Raw genomic sequence first — 25999 nt, forward strand, 5'->3', positions numbered from 1 at the left:
AGGTGCTGAGATGGACAAATAACTTTATTTACAGCAACAAATAGGACAGGCCCACCCTCCATTCCCTCCCTCTCCCCTTCCAGTATTTTCTATACCGTTCCTGTCCCTCCTGGCTTAGCCCTGCCCTCTGGAGGACTTTGGGGGTCACCATACGAGTCAGGCCCCCTCGAGGGTCCGGTAAAGACACCGGGGAAGGGCGTGGCCCAGAGCGGGCTGGGATGTCTCACTTCACATTTTGCTGAGCCTGGGCGGCGGGAGGCGGGGCCGCAGGGGCCGTGAGAGGTAGAGGAGCGCACAGCCCGCCGGCCCCGCCTCCCCCCGCCCCCTTGCTGCCCCCCACTTTCACAGTGTTCTGAGGCCCAGGCCCTGGGGCCAGGCGCGGCTCCCTCCCCGGCCCGCCCCCCAGGTTGTCGGCGCGGCTGCGGGTCCCGGCACCTCAAGGCTGGGACCGGGCGTGGGGTGAGGGGCGCTGCGGTGGCCCCGCCCCCCTCCGCGGAGCTGGCCCCGCCCTCCCCCCACCCGCCCCACCTCCCCCCCACCCGCCCCACCTCCCCGGCCGCAGCGCGAGGGGCGCTGCAGGGGCGGCGGCGGTCAGGAGGAGAAGCAGAGCCCGCAGCACTCCATGCAGATCTCCAGGCAGTCGGCGGACTCGCAGCAGGCGTCCACGATGCCGCAGTCCAGGTCGCAGGGCAGGTCGCAGTCGGCGCACTCGCCCGAGCCACAGCAGCAGCAGCAGAGGCACGAGTCCTCGGAGCTGCAGGATCCGCACGTGGCGCAGTCCAAGACGATGTTGCACAGCGTCAGGAACTCGCAGAACAGGCAGGACAGGATGCAGTGGACGCAGCAGTCTGCGGGCACAGGCGGGGGACAGGGCTGGTGAGACAGCCCGGGGGGCGAGGGGACCCAGCCGCAGAGGGCTCCCGGCCTAGTGCTCGGCTCTCCTCCCACTGCTCAGACTCATGGGGATGGTGAGGGGCCCAGCTTTCCGGCTGATGACCCCCAGGCACAGAGTTACACGCACCTGCCCAGTTAGCTGCAGAACGAGGGTCCAAGCCCAGGTGGTCTGGATTGAGTCCCCACGCTTCACCACCCTGAGTCATTCGTTTACCAAACCCACGGCCTAGCTAGCATGTCCCACGCACTCTTCTAAGTGTTGGCATGAATGAAACTCATGTAAACTTGCAACAACTCCATGAGATGGGGCTACTATTAGCCCCACTCTACAGATGAAGAAACTGAGGCACAAAGAAGTGGCTTCAGAATACACCCAGAATCCTACCACTCTGCTCATCTCACCCCACGGCAACAACCATCTCTCTGGTTTCCCCAGCCCCCACCCGTGACTATACCTCCCTGCACCTACCCCCCACGCACTAGCCCAGAGGTACCCTTGCAAAACTTCAGTCCAGTGAGTCCCTCCGTGCTCAGAACGCTCCGGTGGCTTCCACCTCCCTAGGAGTAAGATCTGGTCTCCTTCTGCACTCTGTCCTCCTAGATCACTCTGTGGTGGCCTTCTGTGGGCACCGCAATCTACCAGCCCCACCCCAGCACCCTCAGCCCCTCGCCCTGGCCCACCTCGCCTCTCTCCTGGAAGGACTTATCACCTGCCACGACACTCCACGGTTTTTGCCCCCCCACTAAAATGTAAGCTCCAGAGGACAGGCATCTTTGTCCCTTGTACAAGTCCGTAGAAGGTGCCTGACACTGAGGTGCTGAGTAAAGAGATGGTAAGTGAATGAATGCGTGAGTCTATCCTTCAGCAGCCACCTGGGAAGTGGTAGATCGGGGAACCGAAACCAGGCAGGCTGGCTCTGGAGCCCATGCTCTGAACCGCTCACTGGGCAGCCGGGATGCTCAACTGGCATCCCTCCCAGGGGCTGGGCAAGCAGAGGAGCGGCCAGTTCCCCTGACCAGGTGGGCCCCTGCCACAAGGCTGCTGGCCCTATGGGGGTCTCAAACTGCCATGGAGGATCTGACTGTCCCATCCCATTTCTGTGTGGAGGGACTGGGGTCTCTCGTACAGCTGGGACCCCTGCCTTCTACCTGCAAACAGAACAAGGCAGTTCTCTTCAAGTACAAATCTGATGAAGTCACTACCTTGTTTGAAATCCTTCCATGGCTCCCTATTGCCATCCAGATAAACTTTTTTGAGAGAGAGCGAGCGTGCAGGCGCGCACCTCAAGTGTGTGGGGGTGAAGCAGGCTCCCCACCCAGCTCGAAGCCAGAGGCAGGGCTCGATCCTCTGAGCCTGAGGTCATGACCTGAGCCATAATTCAGAGTCAGACCCTTAACCAACTCAGGCACCCAGGCACCCCATTCCCTCCAGATGAAGTCTAAGACCAGTGCAGTTTACAAAGTGCCTCCCACTCCCGCAGCCCCTGCCTGTGTGGAGTCTCACCACCCCCCATTCCTCACTTAGAATTTTGTAATCTAGCCAAGCTAGCCATTTCTCATGTCTGTGCTAAGGCTCCCCAGCTAGATTCTCCTACTCACCATTTGAGACTGGCTCAGACACCTCTGGAGCTTTCCCAGACTCCCTTCCCCAGCTCTCTGGGCTCGTGTGGGTGTTCCCTGTGTTTGCATCATCTGCTTTCTGTGGCTTTACCACTGTATGTGTCACCCCATATGGTGATGACCTGTGTGTCTTTCTCATGTGAGCTTTGTGAGGCCAGGAACTGGGTCCCCAGCACAGAGCACAGTGCCTGGCTCCCAGCAGATGCCCAGTACATCTTTAAATGAATGAACATTCCCTTCATAATTCAGACTATTGGGCAGAATCTGTTCTGTGGGAAGGCCGATGAACACGTTACATGCAAATGTGTACCCAGAATCCTGTTTGCAGAAGACCATGGCGGAGTCCCCCAGTATGGGCAGGAGGCACTTAAACATTTTGGGGTAACGGTTAAGATGAAGCACCACTGAGCTCCAGGCCGCCGTCCCCCACGCCGAATTAATGCCTGGTGGGGCAGGGAAGCCGGCTGCCCAGGGCAGCCCCGCAGGGGACCCCCATATTGCAGGAACGATGGCTGATGTATCCGGGTTCTCTGCCTCCCCACCACCCCACACGGCCCTCACCATGCCCCCAGTTAAGTATCCGATGCTGCATCCTTTTACTCTGCCAGGTGTTCTGCTCTCATGAAACAGGCGGTCTACGCCTTGAGGAAAATTGTGTTTCCAGAAATGGAGTAGCTTACGCTGGCTCAGCCCAGATAGTTTCATTCCTTGTTACAGCAACTCTGGGAGAGCATGGGCGGGAAGGGGCTGGTCTTGAGAGGGCAGGTATGCCTAGCTTTCCCCAGCAGGTGTAGCTGGCCAGGTTCCCTGGAAGCAGTGTTAAAACCGGTCTCCCGGGCCCCACCCAAAGGTTCAGATCCAGGAGGCCTGGCGTGGGAATGAGCCTGTGCTTCTAACCAGTGACCCACTAAAGAGGCTGCTGCTTGTCCCGGCATCATGCTTGGAGGGGCCCAGCTCGGGAGGCCTCTTCCAGGGAGGCAGGGGGGCTTACCTTCCTGCGCCTGGAGGGGGATCTGGGAGGCAGTAGATTTGGTGCTGCCCTTGCTCTTCCTGCTGGCCTGACTGGCGAGAGATGGGTGCGTCTGCAACTTCCGGTGGGCCTTGGGGCCACCTAGGGCACCGTTCCCCGCCCGCCTGGCGCTGCCCAGCTCTGAGGGGTGGCCTGAGCCATTCGCCACTAGTGGGGTGCAGCTCAAGGGGTTCCCCTGAGGCTGGCCTAGAGAGATGATGAGAAAGGTTAGTGGGGCTGGGGGGGTGCACGGCCTCCCAGAACTCTGCCCCAATCTTGCCTGCTTCATTCTTAGATATGCCACAGGTCATCTAGCTGGCCTTGTATTCTGCAGATGGGGAAACTGAGGCCCAGAGAGCAGCACTGACTTGTCAGACGCACACCAGGAAACAGAGTTGAGCCTGGCTCATGACCCCCAGGCCAGTGTTCATTCCAGGAGAAACAGAGGTGCAAGGCAACCACAGGGGCTCAGAGTCCTGGACCCCACCTTCTTACCCCACTTGAAATCCATTCTCCTGCTTTTGGGATCCTGGGGTTTTGGCAAGAGTGGCGGTGGTGGTAAGGGTGAGGGGATAAGGACTGTTTGGCTGGGGGGGGGCAGAAGGACAGCAGTGAAGCAGTTAACCTTCACCTTGGCCCCTGCCAAGCCCCCAGCTGTTTTTGCCCTTGGTGTGCTGGGTGATTTATTGGAAACATCTGTTTGGAGATGAACGCCCTGGCCCTGGGCTCCACGGGCGCCTCAGAGCAGCCCCTCTCTCTCTTCTCTTCCACCCCAGCTTCCCTGCCCTGTGCTGCCTCTGTGGAGTGGCTGGCAGAGTAAGTCTCCTGGAGTGACTCTGGGGGTCTGGGTGAGGGGGAGAGACCCATGGTGGGGGATCCCCGAGGCCAGGAACTCCCTGAGTCCCCATTCCAGGGTGAGAGTCCAAACTTCAGCTTCACCAGTGGGTCCAGGGAAGCTGGCCCTGGGAATCCCCCAAAAGCACCCAGTCCCTTTCCTTACCTCAGGTTTGCTCATCTGGATGACATGGTTCTGTTTGCAAGAGAGGGGGCTGTGTGTGTGTGGGGGGGGGTTGCTGAGAAGGTGACATGGAGAGGTGGGCCCTCCATGTCTGGGCCCCCTCAGCTGCTCAGGGCTGTTGGCTCCTGGGTTGGACCCTCTGTAAATGCACAGATGTTGGGCACTTCCATCTCTTAGGCACCAGGGTGTGGGTCCCCGGCTCCCTCCAGGCCAGGCCTCTGGGTTTGTATTGTAGTAGGAGGAGGTATGGGGGAGAGGGGGCCCTGGACGCTGAGGAGAGGGGAAGGCAGCGTCACTGCTTCCCCTGACTGAGAGGGCTACACCTTCTACGGAATGGTTGTAGTGACCTCCCATTATGGAGCACTTCCTGCTTGCCAGCCCCCCTTCTAAGCGCTCCACACGCCATTCTCTCACGAAGCCTCTCAGTTTCTCCCTGGGGTGGTATCCACCTTTCACAGATGAGGAAACTGAGTCCCAGAGAAGTACAGGACCTTGCCCAAGGTCCCACAGCTGGAAAGGGTCAGATGTGGGCCCAGCCAGATGTGGGCCTGGTCCTGGCCCAGCCAGGACCCAACAGCTGGGACTCAGAGCGCAGAGTGGGGCAGAGGCTAAGAGACGAAGGACTGGGGACGGAGCTGCTACTATCATAGCCATCCCTCGTCTTAGAACTCATACCTTATACATTTGGGCTGTTGTTAGGTCCAACAGCGTGCCAAGAGCTTTCTGTGGAGTAGCTTCTTCACGCATCTCGATAGGTCTACTGTCATTGGCCCCATTTCATAGATGACAAAAAAACAGAGGCCGAGTTTCCACAGCTAGGAAGTGGAGCAGGCAGGGGATGGAGGTTGGGAGAAAGGAGCTGAGGCCCAGGTGGGGAGTCAAGAGAGGATGGGAGACAGGGCTCTGGAGAAGCTCCATGCCGGGAATCTTTGGCCCTGAGGTGTGGCTGATGCCTGCATCTGGGTAAACAGGGGTAAGGCCACTGGAAGCAGCCAGGCCTGAATCATCCCGCTCCCCTCTTGGCCCCATGGTGGGAGACCAGCCTGAGTCCTTGGCCAGCTTCCGTGCCCCCTGCCCTGATGCCTAAACATGGGCAGTGACCAGAGGGTAGGAGTGTGTGGTGAGCTGAGGGTGCTGGGAGGTTCGGACAGACACAGAGCTTGCCTGTGGCCATGGCCATGGGGGTGGCCGTGGGGGCTGAGTCACAGAGCAAACACTGGGGCCCACAGACACAGAGGTGTCTGTCCAGCTCCCAGCCAGGCCCCCTCCTCTGCGGCAATGGCACTGACCTCTTTCTCTCAATTCAGCTGGTGGGTGTGTCTAGAAGAGGCTGAGGGCAGTGTGCTAGCAGGATTTAGTAACCCTGACTTCCAGGGAGTCCAACTTAGCCCCAGATGCCCTGGCTGAAGGCGGCTCCCCGCTGAGCCATGCCAGCTGAGGAGGCAGGCACAGGAAAGAGCCCTGTGCCAGGAGACCTGAGTTCCCCAGCTGTGTCCAGGCTGAGTGGTGCTGCGTGCCTTAGTTTCCTCATCTGTAAAATGGGCTTGGCACTTGCTGTCCTGCTGCCTCACTACAGGCTGGTCTGAAGAGTCTGTGAGATCATTCAGGGAAAGAAAGTTGGAAAGTGCAAATGTGTCTCTAGATTTGGTAGATCTTATTAATTTCAGACTGCTCTGGCTACCCCCTCCCCCGCTCCTGAGGGGAATGGAGGAGAGTTCTCTCCCTCCTAGGACCTCTTTGGAGGCCTTAAGCCAAGACTGGGAATAGGCTCCTTTCTGCTCAGAGTAACCCGGGACTGCTCTCTTTCCTTTTCACCCTCGACACCCTGGAGGGTGGGCCTGCGATGGGGTCTGGCTCCTGGCTCTCAGCACCCGCAGATCTCTTCCTCCTTTCATATGACCCACGCCCTCTGCTCTTGAACCGTATTGCCTGGAGCCTGTCCACCCTCCTTGTGAACTAATGTTATACTGATCATTTTGTATGTGGAGGTCTCTTTCCTAGACAAAAAGGACGGTGACCGTGACCTACACCTTTCTGTTGCCCACGCTTCAAGGTTCTGGCCCAATGCTAGGCTCCCATGGGCACCCACTGCATGTCCACCAGCCCAAGGGATAGTATTCCCTGGCGCGACCCCTACATGTTACCACTCCCATCCCCTGACCCCTAGGACTCACGTGTCACAGCTTCTGTGGGGACATCGAGGTTAGTACTGTCCAGGGGCTGAGGGGCCCCAGGGCCATTGCCTTGGGGCATGGGGGGTGCCGCTTCCTCCAGGGAGCCTTCCTCTAGCGCTGCCTCCACAGGGTGAGTGGATCCGGTTACTACCTCTAGCCCAGGCAGGAGGGATGGGATCTGGGCTAGAGAAAAAGCACAAGACCAAGGTATATTTTCCCAGTGCCCTCCTGTCTCCCCAGCCCTGGTCTCCTTTCCGCAGCCCAGAATGCCATGAGCCCTCATTCTCTGCCTCTCTGTACCAGCTACCCAGCCCTTATCCTATCTGGCAATGGTGCCAGGCTCCAAAGTGGAAAACTCCCAAAAGGCAAGGCAGGAGTGCTCAAGGGTGTGTGTGTATATGTGTGGATATGAGTGTGTGCATGCACACACTTGTGTCTATGTGGTTGTCAAGGACAGGGGCCAGAGGTGGGCAGTAGAAAGGGATGTGGAGAGAAGCACGGTGCAGGAAAGGACAGAGAGATGGCAGTGATGGAGAGGCAAGGACAGGCATCCAGAGTGACAGGGAGAGGGAAAGAATCAATGGGACAGTGAAAGGCAGAAGCAGAGAAAGCAAGCATCAGAAGGCGGGTTTGGGTGCCGAAGGAGGGAGCCCCCAGGAACCCAGGGACAGACAGCCTGGAATGTGAGGGAGACTCAGCAGAAAGTCAGTGAGGGGGAGGCAGGGAAGGGTGGGATCAGGAACAGAGGCAACAGAGACGAGAGTGCGGTGCAGACAAGGGTGAGACGGACAGACAGGTCAGAGAGAGGATGACAGTGGGAGAGTCAGAGACCTGGGGTGAGGAGAAGGATGGGCCTGAGGCGGACGGCCAGGCAGGAAGAGAGGCAGAGAGCCGGCCCAAGAGGCTGGGAAGAGGCGGACCGCAGCCACATGTAATTACAGTGACCAGCTCGGCCCCTCTGCGCAGGGTGGGCGGAAGGCAGAAATGGAGCCACCTTCAAAACCCCAGCTCCTGAGGCAGCAGGACTAGGGCCCCCCTGGGCCCAGGGGAAGAGGAGGGGGGGATGGGAGGTGAGGGAGGGAGGCAGAAAGGGGCCTGGACTCCCATCCCTCAGTGCCACCAGGGCTGTAGGAAGGCCTGAGGGTAAGCAGGAAGGATGAGCTCAGGGGCCCGGGGCCGGCCGGCAATTACATGGTGTGGGGTGCAGCCCAAGCCTCTCATCAGACCCCCAGTTGTGCAGTCAGGGAGGACGAGGGCTTCGAGGGGGTGCCCCCCCACATGCCATGTTGGGAGCGGGGGAGACACAGAAATGAGAGACTCAGAGAGACACAGAGACCACAAGTGCACAGGGAGAGGAGAGCCACAGGCAGACAGAGGACAGAGACAGAAAAGAAAGGGCAGGAACCCAGAGACTAAATGTTCACCACCCGCCTGTGCACACCACACAAAATGACCGAAAGAGACACACCCAGGGCGACGGGAGATAGACAAAGACTAGTCTTGGAAATAGAAACCGACTCAGTCACAGAGAACACAGGGGCCTCCACACACTGGACGTGTCTGAGCTGTCTCCAAACGAAGCCCAGCCAGGACAGGAGGCAGGAGGCCCCCATCCGGGGAGCCAGTGAGGGTGGGGCAGGCAGGTCTGGGCGCTGGGAGCAGCCTGAGGGGAGGGGACCAGCCAGGGGCTCAGCTGCCTCACCCCCAGGGGGGCCCTGAGCAATCCTTGTTCCAAAGATTCCCGTCCTCCATGGCGAGGGGACCAGGCCCTAGGGGACCCAGACAGGTAGCACAGAGACAGCAGGCCCAAGGGACGTGCTCACACCTGCCTGGGAAAACAACAGGCTGTTTCTGAAGACAGGAGCTGGGGTGGGAGAGGAACCCTGGGCTCCTGCAAGCTCTGGGGTGTGTGTGGCAGAGTTACAGGTGGGCACCCCTCCCGGGGACCCCAGCTGCTCCGGGGAGGGAGGTGTGGGCTCCATCCAGCCCCCATCCACTCTTGGGGTCAGTTGAGAGCCCCCTTGCTCCTGGGTTCATGAGACAGGAGTCAAATGGCTTTTGGAAGATCACAGGGCTGCGGCAAGGAGAGCAGGGGTGCTGAGATGACACGCAGTAGAGAGGGCGGAGTGACGCCTGCTGGATGGTACCTCTCCCAGCCCGGAGCCTGGGCTACAGCTCAGCCAGGGCTCCTGGGGGCTAACAGCAAGCTGGCATGAAGATCGAGGCTCAGAGCTTGGTCCTGATTTCTAGGAAGGGAGGGGCCTGCCCAGTTCCAGCCTCTGGCCCTAGAGGCACCAGGCTGTGGCCCTGATGGGCAGGCAGTGTGGTCCCTCCCATGTGGTGCGATGAAAAAGGCCTGGCGAGGAGCTGGAAGGCCCAAGCCCTGGCTTTTACCAGTAGCCAGTGTGGGCAAGTTACCAGGACTCTGTGCGTGTAAAGGGTGGTGGTACGGTGCCTAGTGGCTCAGTAGTTAAGCGTCTGCCTTCGGGCTCAGGTTATGATCCCAGGGTCCTGGAATCGAGTCCCGCATCGGGCTCCCTGCTCAGCAGAGAACCTGCTTCTCCCTCTTCCTCTGCCTGCTGTTCCCCCTGCTTGTGCTCGCTCTCTCTCTGTGTCAAATAAATAAAATCTTAAAAAAAAAAAAAAGGTTGGTGGCCTTCATGCTTAACCCTCAGGGTTTCCAAGAGTAAATGAAGTATGCAGGGGGTCATTCATGAACCTTCCCATCCACCAACCCTCCTTTCTTCCCTTCCCCCCTCCCTCCTTCACTCCCTTCCTGTGCTGTTTGGTTTAACATTTATGAAGCAGCTATGATGTACGTTGCAATGTGTCAAGTGCTGGGAACACCAAAATGAGGAAGAGGAGGTCACTGTCCCAGGAGTCGTCTGTGGTGGGTGGAGGGGCCGTCACATACACTGAGGGGCAAGAGGCACACTGGGCTGTGGAGGCACAGACCCCGGCACTCATCCCAGGGGTGCACATGCACGTGCATGTGTGTGTGTGTCTGGGAGGCTTCCTAGAGAAGGTGGTGCCCACACTGGGTCAGCAAAGAAGGGGGAAAGGACTTTTCCAGAAGAGCAGCAGGAGCCAACCCCCCAGGGTGGGTGGCTGCGCGTGAGCAAGGGGAACCGCAGCCCCGCCGTTTGGTGGTGTTGAGGCTGGGGAGCCTAGAGAACTGGGGCCTCGTGGTGGCTTCCCAGGATCCCTCCTGAGGTCCCTGGGGTGCATGGGGATGACACCATCGGTCCTGTAGTAGAAGGAGCCAGGACTGCAGCTCTCCTGGCACCCGTCCACTGTTGGAGAGGGATGAAGGTGAACGGAGGGCTTAAGGAGACCAGCCCCGATCTCCGCCCTCCTCCCCCAGTGTCGACACTCTCTGGCAGCCTCTCCTTGTAGGTGACCTACAGGGCTGGTGACCTTGAGGCCTTGGGAACAAGGAGACAGACCAGACCAAGTCCCGAGGAGGCCCTCCTGCAGGGAACTGCCGTTCTAGGGTGAGCCTCGCACCTCGGGAGGGTATCAGGGAGGAAGGACAATCCAGTCCAGTCACCTTGACCTGGAAATACAGAGACACGGGTCTCTTGGAGCCAGGAGGTGACCCAGCAGATGCTGGACAGACGAGGAACCTGTGCTGAGTGGGCAGAGACACGGAAGCAGAATGAGAAGGCATTAAGAAGTGGTGGGAAGAGCAGGGCTCTGAATGAGGGATACTATCTGGAGGGCCCAGTGCCAAGAGACAGCTCTCCCTAGAAGCACACAGAGCAGAAAAGTTGGACAACAGGTGGAGCTCCAGGCCTCAACCATCAAGAGACCAAAGGAGCCCCACTTTCCTTCCTGTGACCATGAGCCCCCACCGTTCAGCCACAGAGGGGAGAACGTCTCGGTGGAGAAGCTCCCAGAGGAATGTTCCAGAGGATAGAGATTCGGAGAGGGCTGGAAGGAAGCGGTGGCCAGCAAAGGCCAAGGGCTTTGCTATGCATGTGCAGTTCATGTGTGGCATAAAGGTGCCTGCCCCCGATCAGGGCCCCAACCTCCCCGGGGGTGCCATCTACCCGCCCAGCCACATCCCTGCTCCGTCTGACCAGAGGGCCACATTTGTCTAATGTGCACAGGGCATCACACAAGCTGGTGGTGTCTCTGGGCCGAAGTCGCGGCCCCGTGCTTCTTTCTGGGGTCTCCATCTGCAAGAGGGGAATGTAGAAAGGCAGCAGCCACTTTGCCTCCATGCACTTTCCTCCCTAACATGGGATAGGTTTGGAGCCAATACCCTGAGTTCTGGAAAGATCTCCCAGGAGGGAGTGGAAACGTGCTGTTTAAGTCCATAAGCCAGGAGTGCCTGGGTGGCTCAGGAGGTTAAGCTTCTGCCTTCAGCTCAGATCACAATCTCCCAGTCCTGGGATTGAGTCCCACCTTTCTGCTCAGCAGAGAGTCTGCTTCTCCCTCTCTCTCTCCCTCTGCCTTTCCCTCTGTTTGTGCTCACTCTCTCATGCTCTCTCTAAAGCAAATAAATAAATAAAATCTTAACAACAACAACAACCAAAAAACTCAGGGGCACCTGGGTGGCTCAGTAGGTTAAGCTTCTGCCTTGGGCTCAGGTCATGATCCCAAGGTCCTGGGATCGAGCCCCGCATCAGTCTCTCTGCTCAGTGAGGAGCCTGCTTCCTCCTCTCTCTCTCTGCCTGCCTCTCTACCTACTTGTGATCGGTCTGTCAAATAAATAAATAAAATCTTTAAAAAAAATAAAAAAATAAACTCAGAAGCCCAAGAGGGAAGGTCAAGAGACTCACAACTTGGGCAGAAGCCTGGTAGGATCCTTCTGGCTGCCTGCTGTCCACCAACATGAGGGGTGCTCCTGGGCCGAGGAATGGGGGGACCTCTTCCAGGTGGGATGGGTTCACCCCAAGCCTGGAAAGTGCCCACAGGACCTTTGTTCTGGAGCTCCAGTCTCTAGTCGCTCAAGCCCAGACCTCTCCCTTGTCTTGTGGACAGTGGATCCAAGCTTTCCCCGGGGAGCTCTGAAAACCTCTGGAGAGGTCCAAGATCTCTCTGCTCAGAGAGTAGTGACTAGAACCCAACACTCCAGTCTCTCCTTGGCCTGGCATTCGAGGTCTCAGTCTACATCTTCAGCAGGATGAATGGGCAGGGAACCTGTGTTCTAGGCAGCCTCACCATTCCATGGCCCCGGTCACTACTGGGCCTTCTGACCAATCCACCCACGCTTCTGTTGTTCCTCTTAACCAGAAGGTTCTAACCCTCTCCTTTCCCACTCCCCAAATCCAACCTATCCTTTAGGGTCTAGCTCCAGCTTGCCCTCTTCCTCTAGCAAGCCTTCCCTTGATACTCAAGCCAACGGTCCCTCTTCGGAGTGGTCCATCGACTGAGAACTTGGCACCCACTTAGCATGCTCTTGTTACTGAGAACTTGGTAGTGAAATCCCGGCCCCTCAGCCAAATTGCAGCCCTCCCTAGCTCGATCTCTTGGGGTGGCGGCACAATTCACCCCTGCACCCACAGTGGGCACTCAGCGAGTGTCTGTTGCTAAGGACAGAATCTTGGAACTGGAAATGCCCCAGGTCAGGGGCAGAGGAGAGAATGAGGGGGTGAGGACTAGAGGTGGCTTTTGGCTCCAAACCCCAAGGAGGCGAGAATTTGGTTTCATTGGATGCATCCTTGTGATACACCAGTCACAGTCTCTGCCACTGGGCTGAGGACTCAAGAGGGCCTGAGCTGGCCAGTTAGGCTGGGTTGGGTTGGTTTTATTTTAGGTCTGAAGGCTCCAATTCCCCAGGAAATTCAATTTAGAACCAAGAGCAGGAATGTGACGCCTCAGTGCTGGACAGAAATCTGCTGTGGGTTAGGGAGCCAGGCTCTCCGGGGGCTCGCAGGGGTGGGTGGGGAGGAGGCACTGGGGGGAGCCGAAGGTGTGGGGGCTTGGCTACCTGCCCCAATCAGAGGTGCCCCGAGACCCTTGCACCCAGTCTGCATCTTGGGCAGCTGAGGGCGGGGGTGACTTGGTCCCTGGCTGTCCTACCAGCCAGGCCCCCGGGGGCAGTGCTCAGCAGGGAGTGTGGGGGATTCTGGTCTCCGCTTCAGGCGTCTGTGGGGTTTTGGCTGGGTCTCCTGCGGTTTGGGCTTCCTGGGCAGCAGGGCTCATTCTCCCAAGGCGGCAGAGCCAGGCCTCCTCAAGTTATGAAAGCCACATTGTCTGGCCCAGCCCAGGCTGGGGAGGGGGCTCTCTGGGCCACTGGAGGGTGGGAGGCGGCGCCTCAAGTTACAGCCTAGGGCTTTACGCCTCCAGGTGGCCCACCCTGCCCCAGCAAGTGGAGTCCCTCTTCTCCCTGCTGGGACTCAGAATGGGTTACTCCGGGCAGCAGATCTTGCAAGGACATAGTGGGGGAGAGAGCAGAGGAAAAGGATAAGCGGAGAAAGAAGGCAGAGCAAAGGGAAAGGGTGGGAGAGGAGAGGCCCAGACAGTGAGGAGGGGTGAGAGAGGCCAAAAGGGAGAGAGGTTCCCAGACACAGAGAAAGATCCTTGCTGGTCCCGCCCCAACCTCTCTTTCCAGGCTAAAGGAGTCCACTTCTTGGAGGGGCTCATCCTCCAGAAGTCTCTGCTCCAGGGGCCCCACCAAGAGGAGAGAATCTGAGGGCTAGTGGGGATGCTCAGCAGACACATTAGTCTGGCAGCCATCTCCCACTTGTCCTCGCTCTGCTGTAGGAGACGCCCCACCGGGCTGGGGCTGGGTGTGCCGTAGGTAGACCTGGGGAGCAGACAGCCTCTCCAACAGGCACACAGGCCCAATGGGCAGATGTGCAGACAGAAGTCAGGGGAAGCTACTTGTCCGAGCCCATGCAAGGAGTTAGTGTCAGTGGTCCAGGACCAGACCTTCTTATTCAGAAACTCAAAGAGGGGAGAAAGGGAGAGTGGGGGTGGGTGAAAGGAAGGCGGAAGACTGAGACTAACCTGCTGGGACTGAAGACCAGAAATCTGGGCCTAGACTCCTGCTCTCCACCCCGCTGCTCCTGGACAAATCCCAGCTGCTCCTGACTTCTCCCTGGCACTGCGGGCCACTGTGAGCCTCAGCCTTCATGGGCACAGTCAGGAGAATAGACTGAGAGCCACAGGCCCAGAGTGCCTATCCTATACCCCTCAGGGAGTCACAAAGCCTTCCACGGTTGGGAGGCTCCTGCAGAAATCCCAGTGGGGTTAAAGACCCTGAGAATTGGGGGTAGGGGCCTTTCACTCCGGCTGTGGGCAGTTGGTTGGAGTGAGTGTGCGTGTGTGTGTGTGTGTGTGTGTGTGTGTGTCTGGGCGGGAGCGTGCGCGCCTGCAGGGTGGGAGCAGCGACAGGCCAGGCCCGGTTGGGGAGGAAGAGGAGGGAGACAAGATGGCAAGGAGGGGAGGGGCCAGGTCCTGGAGCTGCTTTCAGCGGACAAAAGTTTTCGGGAAGCGCTAGGCTCTCCTTGGGTTGGGGGAAGGGAAGGAGAGAAACTCAGACACCCCAAGCCCAGTCTGAGGCCCCCATAAATATTTACACACTGGGCAGAAACGGTTGGGACACAAATCCCAGACGGACAGACACCGCGGTGTGTGTGTGTGTGTGTCTGGTGTTGGGAGTGGGGGTAGATGGAGCCAATTTGGCAGAGCCGCTGTCTCCATTCGGCCCTGCCCCCATCACCCCAGCCCTCCACTCTCCTTGGACCTGGTCCCCGATACCCGGTCTCCTCATTCCCACCTCCACCCAAGCTCCCCAGAACAGTCTCCTCGCGTCTCAGGGAGGAAGAGTGAGAATTAGCAAATCCCCCCATCAACTCCCTCAACCCCCATTCCCTCCCCACCGCCGGCCCGGCCCAGCTGGGCCGCCTGCCCCGCTCCCTTCCAGCTTCGTTCTCCATCCGCGGTCCTACCTGGGCCCGGGGCTGCGCTGGGGGCTCCATGGGGCGCGTCGCAATGAGGGGGGCGCTGGCCACTCACCTGGGACATCGGCCCGGGACCTGCCAAAAAGAGGGCTCAGCGGGCGGGGCCGACCTTCCCCTCGCTCGAGCGGGGGAGAGGGGGACGCGCAGGGGGTGATTCGGCCGCAGACCCGCGCCTCCCCACTTTCCAGCGCGGCCACCGACCAACTTACTCGTGCAAGCTGCGCGCTACTGGCTCGGCCCGCGGGGATCACTGCGCTGGGGCTGCCATGCGCTCCTGCTGAGGGCGCCCCAGCCGAGGGGCTGCTCGGCTCCCCGCCTCTCTTCCCGCGCCCCCTCCCCTCTCACTCGCTCCTTTCTCCCATTTCGGCGCCAGCTCGAGCCGCTCGCCCCCTTCCTTCCTTCTTCTCTCTCTCCGGCCCCCTCGCTCCTCCCCCGCTCGCCTCTCCCTTCCCTCTTCCCAGGCCCACCCTCTCCCCGCCCCCTCCTCGCCTTCCCCGTCGCCCCCTCCTCCCTTCCCTCCCCCCCCCCTTCCCCAGTCCCTTCCAGCGCCGGGATCGGCGCTGCCTGGGCCGGACACGTCTGTCCGCGGGGACGCCGCAGCCCGAGCCCCCACAGGAAGCCGACTCCGCGCGTTTCCTCCGCGACCTCGGAGCTGGGCCCCTGTCTCCCCAAATCTCCGCTCGGCCCAGGCCCAGCGTCCCGAGGGGCCGCCCGAGGAGCTGCGCCTTCGATTTCTCCTGCTCTAAACTCTCCAAAAGTTTGCGGAGAATCAGGAGAATGAGAGAGAGAAACCTCTCTGACCACAGCCACCTCGAGCCAATTGTCTGAATAATTATGGCCCCAAATCTCATAGTCCTAAAGACGGGGGTGATCAAGGTCTTCGGGCACCCTTGGCCCACCCTGTCGGTCTCCGCCCTGGGCGGGGGTCTCACAGACCTCGTGCCCACTCCGCCAGAAGCTGTCCCTCCGGGAAATCCGGTTAGTGACCATCTAGCCTCCCGCGTCCTGCAGCAGCCCCGAGCATCCTTAATCCCCCCAGCCCTGCCAGCTGTGCGTGGGAATTCGTGTCAGAAGACCAACTTTGGAGGCAAAGAGAGGTTCTCTGTGTTCAGCCCTTCTTTTGGCTCCAGACGGGAATCCGAGGCCTTCCAAGTTGCGGGTGCTTGGGGAAGGAGTAGAGAAGGGGCCCCTCCAGGCAGGGACAGCCCGACGGCACATCTGGAATTGTGAGCTGGTTCTCTCCTCGGGGCCGTGGGGACAGGGAGGAGCCGCCTTCAGGCAACCCGGGGGCGAGGACCCTCAACGTGACCCCGGGGTCAGGTCCCCGAGAATGGGGGAGTGCTTGAAGCCTGCGCCCCAACGGCTGGTGCTGGGCGCGCCCGTGGGATGGTCCTCAGGTGGGGCCGCCGCTGGGGTGCCAGCGTCTCGGCCACACTTGACCCGGGCCGCCTCGAAGCCGAGTCTGGGCGCCCCACCACGCCGGCCAGTGAGCAATTAGGGAGGCGGCGGCGGCGCCGGCGCCAGGCCAGTTCCCCAAGTCCCGCCTTCCAGCCCGGGCCCGAAGCAGGGGGTTGGGACATGGGGGGCCAAGTGAGGGACTCGGGGCCTCTCCTTGGCCTCCTCCAGCCCCCGCGGTCGCTACTTACGCCGCTCCAAGGCCCCTGCGGCGCCGTCGTGGCCAGGACCGCCGTGGCCCCACGGCTCTCTCCGCGCTCTCCCCACCCGCGGCCGCGGACCTGCGAGGAGCCCAGGTGGCTGCGGCCGGAAGGGGGGCTCCCGGGCCAGGAGGCGGGGTCCCGCTCCCAGGGCCCGGCTGCCTGCTGCGGGGCCCGGGCCTGACGCCCCGGGAGCCAACCCCGATCTGGTTGCTGTCTGAGAGATCTGGAGAGCAGAGTGGACGCCCCCTTCCTGGCAAGGGCTGAGTCACCAGGACGCACCCGCGCCGGGGCTCAGAGACTGCTGCATTCTTACCGGCTTACCTGGGCCTGCGGCAAGGGCCTCGCCCTCCTCCAAGGGGGCGGGGAACGTTGTCTCCAGGGCAGCGCCCCCTTCTCTTTCCGTTCTCTCTGGCATATACGGCCCCCTCCCCAACCACAGACCCTAGCGATGCACCCCTTCTCAATCTTTATCCCCGCCCTTAAACTCTGGATCAGCTCAGTCCCCCATCCTTACTGTAAGTTGCCTGCTTGAGCTCAAACTCCGAGGAATCTAGCCCAGTCCTAATTAGTATGTTTGGTTTGTTGGAAATGTAAAATACGCTTTAAATTGAATACCACACACCCTTTTACAGGTGCGCTCAGTTTGTGAAAAATCAGCAAGGTGAACATTTAAGGCACACGTGCTTTTTTCGTATGCCTATTACGCTTGAATAAAAAGCTTTAAAAAATCAACATTCCAGGACAGAGCCCGGTAGGATGTGATGGCCAGGTGGTGGCCTCCACATGGCAAGGGACACAGTTCACGTTCCTCTTGCTTCCCTGGAGAAGTCTGTTCATCTCTCTGAGCCTCAGGACGGATGAATATTGGGGCCCTGGGTGTGGAAATCAATCCTTTCACTGTTACCCAGGGCCAGGACTAGGGTGAGGTAAATGGGGCACTTGCCTAGGAAGCAAAATTTAGAAGGGTGCCCCGATAAATAACGCTTTAATCCAGTATTTTAGTATTAAAAAAAAACCCAACAAATCAGCAAATTACAGTCCTGCCTGCTATCTGCCCATTTTTAGAAATAAAGTTTTACTGAAACCAGGGCTGGGGTTAGAGTGAAGCCAGTGAAACAGGGTCATGCAAGTGCAGGGCTAGGTCCTGTGTTGATTTAAAATGTTCGCAATTAGTGCATTGTGGATTTTTTGCATTAATTTTGATTTTTAGACATATTGCAGGAAAATACTGTTTTTTAATAAACTTAATTTATACTCCTTCTCTTTTTTTTTTTTTTTGAAGATTTTATTTATTTATTTGAGAGATAGAGATCACAAGTAGGCAGACAAACAGAGAGAGAGAGGAAGGGAAGGAGGCTCCCTGTTGAGCAGAGAGCCCGATGTGGGGCTGAATCTCAGGACCCTGGGATCATGACCTGAGCCGAAGGCAGAGGCTTAACCCACTGAGCCACGCAGGTGCCCCAGGAAAATATTGTTTATCTTCATTACTGTGCACCTGAGCCAAGCGTGTCGATCACTCTAGGCCTTGTACACCACTCTTCCTGAAGCATCTGGCTAGGACCCCAGGGTAAATGAGCAGAGGTTGAACTTGCCCCTTCCACTGACACACACCACCAGGTGGGCTCTGCTCCCCAGCCCAGGCCTGACTTTCCCAGGGCCCACTGATCAGTTCAGAGTATTAAATGCCATGTCCTTATAGTGCCCTCTGGCCTCCCTTAGATGGGTTCTTCCTACCTTCACCCCCATCTCTCTCATTCATTCCCTTCCAGGTTCCCTGTTTCCTGGGTTTTTCTACTTGCCTCATGTGGTTGCCTCAGGGCCTTTGCTCTTGCTCTTCTTTCTGCTCAGAATGTCTTCCCCTAGATCTTCCTACGGCCTCCTTTCTCATTTCCGCATTTCTTCTGCTTGCATCACCTTCTCAGAGAGGCCATCCCAGACCCCTCACTGTCCCCTCACACCACTAATCTTCTTAGACCTTTCACCCTGTTTTCTATTACATTTGTTTGTTTATTGGCAGAAGGAAGCTCCAGGAGAGAGGGGACTCTGCCTTGTCTGCTGGTGTATTCCCTAGAATCCTGTTTGCTCCAGACTGTCAGTAGACAGTTCCAGTTTCACAGGAGGCCTGAGGGGATAGGGGCTAATGCAAGTCACACAGGGAGTGAGTGAGTGAGTGAATGGCAAAATTTTACTAAATCCTGTTTCCAGACTCCCAAACCAGTGCTCTTTCCAGCCTCCTGGGGCTTATCCTAATCCTCTCCCCCTGGAACCCTCCCGTGTGACAGTGACCCTGCACAGCTCTCCCTTATGGTCTTGCATACACAATGCACTCCTAAGCCTGGCCTGGCTCCAGTCCATGGTGTCCACCCTTTCCCAGTGTCCAGCAGGCGTGCACGATTCTTCCTGGCTTCCTGTCTCTGGCACAGGGCCCGTCGGGAGCGGCTGGGCTGGGTTCTGCAGCTGGACCACAGCTGTGGTCTCTGCCATGCCCGGGAGAATGGGGGACAGGACATTATGGCGCAACCTCTCAGGAGAGGGCCGTGTGGAAGGGGATGTGTTTGTGTATAGTGGGAGAGGCTGCTGTATGGGAGCTGAGAACCTCCAGCTCCCCTCCCTGACTCCTTTCCTGAGGGGCACTGTGTGGGGAATGGGTGTCTACTCCCCCGGACCTTCCTGAAAGAAATGGCATGTGACAGAATGAGGGGAGTTCATCCTCCAGGGCTGGTTCTATACCTCTCTTCTATTCTTGGTGGTATGTCACATTCAGTAAACATGAGTTGGGCATGTTCTCTAGGCCAGCCCCCCTGCTAGACATTTCTGGATTTGTTGCTTCCTTGAAAATCCACATGGTCTGGATAGTTATTAGACCCATTTTACAGATGAGGAAACTGAGGCCCAGGTAAAGTGACTTACTCCTGGCCACACAACTAGCAGTAGATGCGGCTGGGGCTTGTGCCACATTTTCTGAGGCCACGTACAGTGCTCATTCCAATTCCTGACACAGCCTTTAGCACATGGAGGGACCTGTGACATTCTTCCTAAGGTGTCACCGCCTCCAAGCAGCTTGCTGAACATGGAGACATGGTGCTCTACCGCCCACCTCTGTCTCATTGGTTCACTGGGGATAGCAGGTATGTGGCAGAGTAGAAATGAGTTGGTTTGGTGTCGTGGAGCCCCACCTCGTCCACATCCTTGTTCAGTCACTTCTGCCTAGCAATGTGATCTTGGGCAAATCACTTGAACTTTCTGGGTGGCCCATTCTGGAAGGAGAGTTCCTACCTCACAGCAGGGGGAGGGATTAAAGTGAGGCCCTGGTACAACATGGCTGTCTCTCAATAGATGTTCACAGTCTGGCCCATACTTCCCTCCTCCATGCTCACCCAGCAGCAGGTGAGGGGAGCTTCCGACAGCACGGTGTCTGTGGTTCTGAGTATGACACGGTGCTTCCCGTGTGACAGGCACAACAAACAGCGCTTTGCATTAATTCACCAATTCAGTATTCACAGTAAGATGGGGCGCCTTTGGTGGCTCAGTGGGTTAAAGCCTCTGCCTTTGGCTCAGGTCATGATCCCAAGATCCTGGGATCGAGCCCCACCTCGGGCTCTCTGCTCAGTGGGGAGCCTGCTTCCCCCTCTCTCTCTGCCTGCCTCTCTGCCTACCTGTGACCTTTCTCTCTCTGTCAAATAAATAAAATAAAATCTTAAAAAAAAAAAGAATGTCATGTAGTTGGAAACATATAGTTTGTAGACTTTTCAGGTTAGCTTCCTTCACGTGGTGATGTGTATGTAATGTTCTTCCGAGTCTCTTCATGGTTTGCTAGCTCATTTCTCTTTAGTATTGAATAATGTTCCATTGTCTGGATGTACCACAGTTTATTTTCCTCGCTCACCTCCTGAAGGACATCTTGGTTGCTTTCGTGCTTTGGTAATTACAAATAAAGACGTTATAAACATTCATGGGCAGGTGGACATAAGTTTTCAACTCATTTGGGTAAAAATACCAAGGAACGTGATTGCTACATCATATGGTAAAGATTATTTTAGTTCCGTAAGAAACTGCCAAACTGTCTTCTAAAGTGGCTGTACCATTTTGCATTCCCAACAGCAATGAATGAGGGTTCCTGTTTCTCCACATCCTCACCAGCATTTGGTGTTTTCAGTGTCTTGGATTTTCGCCATTCTAATAGGTATTGGACAGACTCATGGACCGGATGTGTACTGGTATTTCCTCGCTGCTTTCACTTACATTTCCCTACTGACATAGGATGTGGAGAATCTTTTTATATGCTTGCTTGCCATCTGTAGATCTTTCTCAGTGAGGCGTCTGTTCAGATCTTTTGCCCATATTTTGATTGGGTGTTTTATTTTCTTATTATTGAGTTTAAAGAGCTCTTTGTATTTTGGATAGCAGTCCTTTATCAAACATACCCTTTGCAAATATTTTCTCCCAGCTTATGGCTTGCCTACTCATTCTTTTTTTTTTTTTTTTAAGATTTTATTTATTTGACAGAGAGAGACACAGAAAGAGAAGGAACACAAGCAGTGGGAGTGAGAGAGGGAGAAGCAAGCTTCCACTGAGCAGGGAGCCTGATGCGGAGCTCGATCCTAGGACCCCAGGATCATGACCTGAGCTGAAGGCAGACGCTTAACAACTGAGTCACCCAGGTGCTCTGCCTTCTCATTCTTTAAAAGTGTCTTTGGCAGAGCAGAAGTTTTTCACTATAATGAAGTCCCGCTCATCAACGATATCTTCCTGACCCTGCCTTTGGTGTTGTATCTAAAAAGTCTTCACCAAATCCAAAGTCTTGTAGGTTTTCTCCTATGTTACTGTCTAAGAGTTTATGGTTTTGTGTTTTCATTTAGGTTTATGGTTTTATTTTTAGTTCATTTTTGTGAATTGTGTAAAGTCTGTGTCTAGATTCTTTTTCTTTTTTCTTTCTTTCCTTTTTTTTTTTTTTTTTGCCTTTCCAGTCTTTCTAGCACCACTTGCTGAAAAAGCCATCTTTGCTCCTTTGTGAAAGATCAATTGACAATATTTCCGTGAGTCTATTTCTGGCTTCTCTTTTCTGTCCCATTGTTCTATTTGTTTGTGCTTTCCCCCGTACCACACTTTCTAGATCACTCTAGTGTGTGTGTGTGTATGTGTGTGCATGTGTGTGTGTTTTAGATTTTATTTATTTATCTCAGAGAGAGAGACAGAGGAAGAACACAAGCATGAGCGGGGGGGAGCGGCAGAGGGAGAAGCAGGATCCCCATTGAGCAGAGAACCCAATGCAGGGCTCCATCGATCCCAGGACCCTGGGATCATGACCCGAGCTGAATACAGATGCTTAACTGACTGAGCCACCCGGGAGCCCCTTGCTCACTGTAGTTTTATAGCAAGTCTTGATGTTGATAGCATTGGTCTTCCAACTTTATTCTTTTTCAATGTGTTGGCTATTTTAGGTCTTTCGCCTCTCCATAAACAAACTATTTTTAATAGCTTTATTGAGATGTAATTTACATACCATACAATCTACCTCTTTAAAATGTACAGTTCATAGACTTTAGGTATCCTAATCATTAATCGCTTTAAATTATGATAAAATATATATAACATCAAAAATTTTCCACTTTTATTGTTAATTGTGCAATTCACTGGCATTCCTTACATGCAAAATATTGTGCAAACATTGCCACTATCTATTTCCCAAGATTTTTCATGGCTCCCAATAGAAATGCTGTCCCTCCAAGGCTGTAATTCCCTGTGTTAGCTTCCCAGGGTGGCCATGACAAAGTACCAAAGACTGGGTGGCTTAAAACAACAGTGATTTATTGTCTCTGCAGTTCTGGAGGTGCGGAGTCTGAAATCAAGGTGTCAGCAGAACCACGCTCTCTGACAGCTCGAGGTGGGACTCCTCCCTTGCCTCTTCTAGCTTCTGGAGTTTGCTGGCAATCCTTGGAGTCGCTTGGCTTGGAGACTAGTCATGTGGCTGCCTGGTCCCTGTCTTCACATCATCTGTCCTCTGTGTCTGTGTGTCTCTGTGTCCAAATGTCCCAGAACATCAATCATATTGGATTAGGACCCACTCTAATGACCTCCACCTCGTTCAGTCCACACAGACCCTATTTCTCAATAAGAGGGCTAACTCACATTCTGGGGTACCCAGGGATAGGACCACAGCACCTCATTTTGGGGTGACACAATTCAACACATAGTACTCTTCTTTCTTTGGGGGCATCTGGGTGGATCAGTTGGTTAAGTGTCTACCTTCGGCTCAGGTCATGATCCCAGAGTCCTGGGATCATCCCCGAATTGGGCTCCTGCTTGGCAGGAGGCCTGCTTCTCCCTCTCCCACCCCCCCTGCTTGTACTCTCTTTCTCTGTGTGTCTCTCTCTCAGATAAATAAAATCTTTAAAAAAAAATACTCCTGGTTTCTTCCTCCCCCCAGCCCCTGAAAGCCTCCTATGTACTCTCTGCCTCTTATGAATTTGCTTGTTCCAGATATTTCATGTAAGTGGAATCCAAGATTGGTCTTTCTGTGTCTGGTTTATTTTACTTAGCATGATGTCAAGGTTCATCCATGTGATAACATGTGTTGGACCTTCATTCCTTTTTATGGCTAATATTCCACTGTATGGAGAGACTACATTGTTTACCCATCCGTGTTTTTGATGGACACTCAGACTGTTTCTGTCTTCTAGCTGCTATGGATAGTGCTGTAGTGAACGTGGGTATACAAGCCCTTCTGCTTCCTCCAAACTGTTCACAGGGCAACTTTCTCAGTGCAAACAAATTGAATGCCAGTCCCAATGTGCCTACTGACTTACACATTATATTCCTGTGCTGTTGTGTCAATATAAAATCTCGATGCATTGGGCATCGAGATTACTGAAAAAGAAAATCTTAAAAAATAGGTAAGTAAAAATATTAAAAAAGAAAAGTAAAAAGGTGAGACAAAGAGAAAAGAGGAATAAATGTGGTATAAATAGAAGTCAATGGAAACAGGTGTTCCTTCCTGAATCCCACTTTGGGGGCCATGAAGCACTGTTCTTCCTGAAGGAATCGATATCATAGACAGACAGACTGGTCTTAACCTACTGGTTGTAGCTTTTCTTGGAGTCCATATTTCTTTGACAATCTGATGAACACCATGGGCACTCTCCCCAGAAAACTCCCCCTCAAAGAAACATAGTTTTTCCAATACATGTTTGGGAGAGTCACAGGCTCCCAGAAAACTTCATTTAAGATTATTTGCCTTAATCTCAAGGACCACTCTAGTGGCATGTCAGGCTTCTGCAGGGAGTGGTGTTTGGAGGTAGGGAGTGAGGATTCTATCTGTGGCCCTGTTCTGAGTCTAGAGGTCTTTGAGGGCAGTCTGACATTATGGAAGAGAACAAACAAAGCAAAGCAGATGGGAAGTACACAGAGTCAGACTGAGTCAGGTAATCAGAAAGTGCTTCCAGATAGCCATGAGAATAACACAGGATGGCAGGGGGTGAAAAAGGTGTTGGAAGAGAAGGGGGTGTCCTGGTCCCTGAAGATGCCCATGGTCTCCCATTGGGGTGGCAGGCGGTCTGGCCTAAAGCAGTCACACTGATGGGTGGGAATATATCAGGGTCCCACTAAGGGGGAAAGTCAGTGAGAGTTTAGGTTTGGTTTTGGGGTTTCCCTTCTGCTCTGAGCCTTGTAGTAATAAGAAACAGAGCCTTTTCACATTTATCATCTCACTTTCTGTCGTCTGTAACAACTAGTTTCCAATCAGCAAAACAGAGACCATTCTAGGTCCTTCAGGTAGAAGGCGGTTGTATACAGGGAACAGGTCACAGGCGTCTTGGGAGGGAGGAGGCGGTGCTCGGAGGCTGGGAAGCTGCTAACACCCCTGGGCTGGGGCCCCCAGGCTGCATTTGGCATTGAGCAGCTGGGAGCGCTACCCCCCCACCCCCCGCTCTTGTTACAGCGGGGACAGCTGCCACTGAGCAGCACCCAGGGAGCCCTCACGCGCCCACCGAGGCTGCCTGCTGAAGCGACTCCCCCAGTGCCCTCCAGTTCAGGAACCATCTGCAGCAGCGGCTAAGGCTGCTTCTCTCTTCCCGTCTCTCATCCATTCTTCCCATGGGCAGATCCTAATTGGAGTCTGGGCAGTGTCCTTTTGAGGCCTCCAGCACCTGCAGCACCCAGAAAGGCAGGGCAGGGGTGGGGGTTGGGGGGATGAGATGGAGAACCAGCCAGCCAGAAAGGCAGCAGCAGGCCCCAGGCCCCTAGGGCAGGCCGCCACTGGGAATCGGCTCCCTGTCCGCCAGTGTCTTTGCCGCCTCCTCCCCTCGCCAGAGTCTGACCTCGGTGAGGACAGGGTGCTGTTTGCTCACCACACTTCCTCTAGCCCCTGGAACCAGTACCTGAGTCAGGAGGGCTCCATGGAAATGATCTCTCTGACAACTCTGTCCTCTCGCAAATAGAGAGAGAGCGTGAATGTTCTCCGCTTTCAACATACAAAGAAACCAAGGTCCATAAAGTCATGACTTGCCCAAAGGGACGCAGCTGCCTGGACATGCCCGCCTGGCAAGGCTCTGGAAGCCGGTGGCAAGCGCTGGGCTGACTCGGCAGCTGAAGTTTCCCCGCTCCCTGTCATGCCTCCTGGTCTGGCTGCCCCAAGCAAGCCAGGAGCCACAGCGTGGATGCCTCCTTCTAGTCTCCATGTGCTCCCAGAGCTGAGGCCAAGACCTCCTCAGAGCTGGTTACTTTCTTCTGCCCCAGGAAATGGGGCATCGTCGTGCTTCTGCCAGAAGGACCACCAGGGAGGTCAGGTGATCTAGGCAGGGCCTGGAGGAGATGGGGCGGTAGGAGGCTCCAGGCTCTGGCCCCGCCCTCCCCTTTCCCCAGGGTGGAGCTCCCCACCACCGAGGCACCGGTACACTTCTGGTGATCCGATATGCCAAATCAAACATTGTCACGGGGGTAGACACGTATGATCGGCAGAGGAAAATGGAGGCATTAGACGAGGGGTCTGTCTGAGGTCTTCTCAACCTTGGTGCTATTGACATTTGGGGACCAGAAAATTCTTCGTTTAGGGAGGGTGTCCTGGGCTTTGCAGGATGTTTGGCAGCACCCCTGGTGTCTACCCACTAGAAGGGAATAGCACTTCCCCAGGGGTGACAGCCCAAAATATCTCCAGACATTGCCAAGTTTTCCCTGGGGGGAGAGAAAGCGCTGTGCTTGAAAAACTGGTTTATCCCCAAAATGCAGGACATTATGTCTACACTGTGCCCAGAGGCCAGGAGTGGTTCTGTCTGGCAGAAAATATAGTCCTTGTCCCTCAAGGGAAAGAGGCACAATCCTGTTCCTGGTCTCAGGGAAAAGAGATCCTAACCTCCAGGAGCTTCTGCGCTAATGGCGGATATTGGACAGCCCCTAGAGAAGCCGGAAACGTGGTGATTAAGAGCGTGAACTTCCGGGCACCTCGGTGGCTCAGTCGGTTAGGCGTCTGACTTTGGTTCAGATTGTGATCTCTGGGTCCTAGAATCCAGCCCAGACGCTGGGTTCCCTACTCAGCAAGGAGACTGCTTGTCCCTCTGTCCCCCTCCCGCTGCTCTCTCTTTCTCAAATAATAAATAAAAATCTTAAAAAAAACAAAAAAACAACAACTTCAGAGGCAGAATCCTGGATTCAAATGCTGGCTCCACCATTTATTTACAGAACAAGTTACTTCCTGTGCCTTGGTTTCTTATCTGTAA

The 25999-nt window shown here is 55.7% G+C and overlaps 1 protein-coding gene across 4 annotated transcripts; it reads right to left on the reverse strand.

Moving 5' to 3' along the window:
- Window positions 1–567: 567 nt before the first annotated feature.
- On the reverse strand, window positions 568–16788 carry MDFI (MyoD family inhibitor). 4 transcript variants are annotated; one of them, XM_032862534.1, is made up of 5 exons: window positions 16611–16788; window positions 14620–14706; window positions 6716–6898; window positions 3506–3730; window positions 568–848 (listed from the first exon to the last, which is right to left on the reverse strand). In XM_032862534.1, exons 1-5 carry the CDS (start codon window positions 16702–16704, stop codon window positions 592–594), a joined length of 846 nt encoding a protein of 281 aa, XP_032718425.1. In that variant the 5' UTR covers window positions 16705–16788; the 3' UTR covers window positions 568–591. The 4 variants fall into 4 exon arrangements, with proteins under 4 accessions (XP_032718425.1, XP_032718426.1, XP_032718428.1 ...); XM_032862535.1 differs by lacking the exon at window positions 16611–16788 and adding an exon at window positions 16278–16490; XM_032862537.1 differs by lacking the exon at window positions 16611–16788 and adding an exon at window positions 15712–15836.
- Between the last annotated feature and the right edge of the window lie 9211 nt (window positions 16789–25999).

This window comes from Lontra canadensis, unplaced genomic scaffold (assembly GCF_010015895.1).
Source record: "Lontra canadensis isolate GAN:19392208 unplaced genomic scaffold, GSC_riverotter_1.0 scaffold23, whole genome shotgun sequence".
Classification (NCBI taxonomy): Eukaryota; Metazoa; Chordata; class Mammalia; order Carnivora; family Mustelidae; genus Lontra; species Lontra canadensis.

Coding starts and splice junctions, on each gene's coding strand:
- MDFI (XM_032862534.1), bottom strand. CDS start 16,704: ATGCCAGAGAGAACGGAAAGAGAAGGGGGCGCTGCCCTGGAGACAACG. Junction 14,707..16,610: donor GGCCCTTGCCGCAGGCCCAG/GTAAGCCGGTAA, acceptor TCTTTTTGGCAG/GTCCCGGGCCGATGTCCCAG. Junction 6,899..14,619: donor CAGCGCAGCCCCGGGCCCAG/GTAGGACCGCGG, acceptor CTTTTTCTCTAG/CCCAGATCCCATCCCTCCTG.